Raw genomic sequence first — 4,759 nt, 5'->3', positions numbered from 1 at the left:
TTATTTATTTATTTATTTATTTTGTATTTTAGGGAAGAGTTTACAGGGTGTTCAGGGTCTCACTACTAGATGAGACTCATAGTGATCCACCTGTTTACAGCCTCCCAAGAGCTGGGATTACAGGTGTGCACCACCACACCCAGTCTCAATGGCCATCTCAGCTATTTGGCTGACCCTCTATTTTCTCATTTTGAAACAAGGCTTGCTAAATGGCCAACCTGGCCTCTGTCTTGAGATCCCCTTGTGACAGTCTCCTGTGTAGCTCGAATTACAGCCATGTACTATCATGTCATGTCTGGCTTGCCACAGAATTTGCAGTGGCTGTGTAATGCCTCATTGTATGACTACACAGTTAGTTTAACTGACCTTGCTGTTTTCACCTTGATGTAAGTTGTTTTCAGTTTCCGCTGTTGATAAAAACGTTAACGTGAGCAAGTATAAGACCACGGTTTTATTGCTTCCTTAGGATAAATTGCTAGAAGTGAGATCAGTGAATAAACGAGCTTGTAATTTCTAGAATTTTTGCTACATCTTCCCCCAGAAAGTCCTCACTGTTTTATATTTCCACTATTTCTTTTTTTTTCATAATTTTATTGAGAAACAAATAGCAATGAGAATGTTTTATATTTCCAATTTCAATTTAGCATGGAATAGTATAATTTTAAAAAGTATTACTAATTTAGTAAGCAAAAGATAGTATCTTTTTTAAAAAAATGCATTTAGAAAGCCGGCAAGATAGCTCAGTGGACTAACCATCTGCTTAGGCAAGCGAAGGGACCGGGTTCAATCCCTGGTACCACATGCTGCACTGGCCCCTGCAGGCCTCTGCCGGTTCCCCCACCAGCCCTGCTCCGGGCATGTTGGGCTGGCCACTGAGTCCAAGTGTGGTGGTGCATGCCTGTAATCCAAGCACTGGAAAAGCTGAAAACAGGAGGATCATTATGAGTCTGAGCTGCATAGTGAGATCCTGTATTAAATACATTTTTTTAAAAAAATTGCATTTAGAAAATTCCTGATTAGATAAATACATTGGACATTTTGCTAATATTTATCAGCCAGTTATATTTCTCTGTAAAAGCATCCTTAACCTACTTATCAATTAGAATACTTTCTGGGGAGATAGCTCAGTGGCATAAGTGCCTGTCTGGCAAGCACAAAGTCCTGAGTTTGATTCCCAGTATCAAAAAAATGTAGAGTATTTAGCACTTTCATATTTTTTTTTTATGTATTTGGTACAGGATCTTACTATGCAGTTCCAACTCATAGTGATCCTCCTGTTCTCAGCTCCCCAGCGCTAAGATTACAGGTGTGTGCCACCACACCTGGACTTAGTCTCCAGCTCAGTGTGCCCCAGGCGTAGAGCTGGCATGGCATGTGGGGCCAGAGATTAAACCCTGGCCCCCACACTTGCCTAAGCAGGCGCTTAGTCTACTGAGCTATTGGGCTGGGCCCCCTCCTTTCTTTTTTAAAAAAAATTAGGGATTTTTTTAGACAGTCTCACTATATAGTTCAGGCTGGCTTTGAACTCACTAAGTAGCCCAGGCTGACCTAAAGCTTGAAGAAATCCTCCTGCCTGAGCTTCCCAAGTGCTGGGATTTACAGGTGTTTGCCACCATCCTCCTCTAGAAAAGATCTTTTCTAATGGTGGATCTCTAAAGGATTTGAGAGCCTGAATGTTTGCAAGATTGTGCTATGTCATAGAAAGAACAGAGGGTGAGTTAAGATTCCACTTTGGCAAATCACTGTGCTTCCACACTGTAAAGTGCAACCTATTACCCATAACCTTTATACTCTCCAGAACCAACAGAAGTCCAAAATGAGCTAAGTACTTTATGTTAAGTACAGCAGAAATGGAGTGACTTTTGTTTTGGCTAGAATCACAGGATATTTAACCCATAACAATGCCTTACAAGTACAAAGCTATTAGGAAAATAAATGGTTAAGATTTCCTGAAATCTCTTGGGGCTGGGGAAATGGCTCAGTAGGATAAACACTTGACTGGCAAACGCAAGGATCTGAGTTCAATCCCTGGTTCCGCCAAGAAAAAAAAAAAAAAAAAAAGATTTCCTGAAATCTCAATATCTTTAAAAGAACTCTTTTAGCTGTAAGTATTCCTTTATTTGTCAAATGAAGTTTTACCCTGTTAAAAACTCATTACTGTATTAAAATTGTTTTTCTTTTCTAGGCTTGTTTACAAATTGATCCTGGCGAGAGGCTATCATGTACTGATCTTTTGCATTATGAATATTTTACTAGAGATGGATTTATTGAAAAGTAAGTATTTTAGTGGATGTGGCCTTAAAATTTTTTTTGTTTGTGTTTGTTTGTTTGAGATAGGGTCTTGCCATGTAACCTAGGCTGGCCTTGAACTCCAAGCAATCCTCCTTCCTTAGCCTCCCAAATGCGAGGTTAGTTGTCTACTACCATGGCTGCCCTTTTCAAAGTTCTATACTAGGAAATTTTATTACAAGGAGTATTGCTACATAGGTTAGTGTTATGTTACACAAATATTAAATTTAACAAAATCTTAGAGCTATTGTATGACATGTTAACTAGGTATAGCCACACAGCTATCATGGATCAAAATTCTAACAAAAAGATGCAGCTAATATTCTTTATAGTTAGTCACAATGTCTTGGGTAGTGTTGTAAACAGTTTGCAAGAAAAACTATACAGGACACACAATTATTTTTATTTATTTATTTATTTTTTGGTACCAGGGATTAAACTCAGGACCTTACATGTGCCAGGCAGGTGCTGAACTATCTCTCAGCCTTTTTTTTTTTTTTGGCGGAACCAGGGATTGAACTCAGGCCCTTGTGCTTGACAGAGAAGCGCTTATTCCACTGAGCCATCTCCCCAGCCCCTTGTTTTGTTTTATGGGACAGGGTTTCATTATGTATCTGAAGCTGACCTCAAAACTCTTGGTGATCCTCCTGCCTCAGCCTCGGGAAACAATTTTGATTAGGTAAATAAATATTGTTATTTCTTGGCATGCATTATAATTATACAGCATTATTTATGGTATAGCTGAAACATAATTTTTTTGATGAGATGGTTCTTTTTTTTTTTTTTTTCTTGACAGAATCAGGGATCAAACTCAGACCCTTGTGCTTGCCAGGGAAACACTTATTCCACTGAGCCATCTCCCTGGCCCTGATGAGAAGGTTCTTTAAGAACATCTGGGGGGCCTGCCCCTTAGCTCAGTTCTTTAAGTGGCTGCTTCAACAAAGCAGTCAGGCTCAGGTTGCTGTGGTTCGATTCCCACAACTCAAGCCAGCCAAACCTGCCCCGAAGGCATTCAGAGCAAAAGAAAAAAAAAGAACATCTACACAAATAAACCAGGCATGATGGCACATGCCTATAATCTCAGCACTTGGGAAGCTGAGATAGGAGGATCGCTACAAGTTTAAGGCCATCCTGAACTGCTTAGCAAAACTTTGTCTTGAAAAGACCAAAAAGGGCTGGGGAGATAGCTCAGTAGAATAAGTGTTTGCCTGGCAAGCACAAGGTCCTGAGTTTAATCCCCAATACCACCAAAAAAAAAAAAACAAAAAAAACAAAAAAAAACAAAAAAACCCTACACAAATGAAAGATTATTGGGCTGGATAATTAGTTTACCAGTAGAGTGCTTGCCTAACATGTAAAGCTATGGGTTGAATGCATAGTACCATGAAAATTCATCTATATCTATCTATATCTACATGGTTGATATTACTTGTTTTGTTAGGTTCTTACCAGAATTAAGAGCTAAACTACTGCAAGAAGCAAAAGTCAATTCATTCATAAAGTCCAAAGACAATTCCAAAGAAAATGAACTAATGAAAGATGAAAGAAAAACAATGTTTACCAATGCACTGGTAAGTACTTCAGATTTGGGAAAGGTAAGAACTTTGGCTTTTTATTTCAGCCGGTATAACTGTATTATAGTTAGTACAAAAATAACTATTGTAATAAATAAACAAATAACGATTGTCGGGGCCAGTCAGATAGCTCAGCAGATTAAAGCGCCTGTTTAGGGTTCAATCTCCTGCATGCTGAGATTGAGACGGCATGGTGGCACGCACCTTTAATCCCAGCACTTTGGAGGCTGAAAAACAGGAGGATCACTACAAGTCTGATCTGTGTAGTGAGACCCTGTAGACCCTGTACTAAATTTAAAAAAAAAAAAAAAAACTATTGTCATGACTCAGATTTTGGGTGTATCTATTTTAGGAAACAGAAAAAGAGAAAAAGCCCAAGGAGATCAAAGTAACAGTTATTAAAGTCAGAGGAGGAAAAGGAGATACCTCAGAACTGAAAAAGACAGAGTGTGAAGGTAGACACTGTCATCAGGATGCAACTGAAAATGTTCGTGCTTTGTCCCAAAATGCAAAACCTACAGCCTCTGACCTGCCGAATCCTGCCAGTCCCATCACTAACTCCAATGATGGGAAGGATGTGCCCCAAGCTGAAGGTTACAGGATGATGCCACCCATTAATCTTACTAACACCAATATGATGGTTGCAAATCCCAATTCAAATCTCTTCCACCCCAATCCAAGGTGAGCTATACCAGAGAAGAGACCAAATACAGTGCCCCTGTATCACTTTGTGCCAAGAATAATGGTTATAGCATCTGTACATAAACTGAACTTGAAAAAAATATGGGGCCTGGTGAGATGGCTCAGTGGTCTAAAGCACCTACTTAGAGCAAGCTTCGCAAAGCACAGGGACCACGGTTCAATCCCCCAGCACCACAATCCAGCCAGCCCCGCCC

At 39.7% G+C, this 4,759-nt stretch overlaps 1 protein-coding gene across 2 annotated transcripts in view; it reads left to right on the top strand.

Annotated features, from left to right (window-relative positions):
- The window catches only part of Cdkl3 (cyclin dependent kinase like 3), a 76,073-nt gene that overhangs the window by 66,756 nt on the left and 4,558 nt on the right, over positions 1-4,759 (top strand). The window contains exons 7-9 of one of the 2 annotated variants that reach the window (XM_023713081.1): positions 2,186-2,274; positions 3,731-3,860; positions 4,216-4,544. In XM_023713081.1, coding sequence (XP_023568849.1) covers positions 2,186-2,274; positions 3,731-3,860; positions 4,216-4,544 — 548 coding nt within the window. Of the gene's footprint in view, positions 1-2,185; positions 2,275-3,730; positions 3,861-4,215; positions 4,576-4,759 lie in introns of those variants that run through there. The other variant, XM_023713082.1, reaches the window with a different exon arrangement.

The sequence above is a fragment of the Octodon degus genome, unplaced genomic scaffold, assembly GCF_000260255.1.
Source record: "Octodon degus isolate 3935 unplaced genomic scaffold, OctDeg1.0 scaffold00029, whole genome shotgun sequence".
Lineage (NCBI taxonomy): Eukaryota > Metazoa > Chordata > Mammalia > Rodentia > Octodontidae > Octodon > Octodon degus.
The sequence above is the reverse complement of the archived record's forward strand: the minus strand, read 5'-3'. Positions and strand labels throughout refer to the sequence as shown.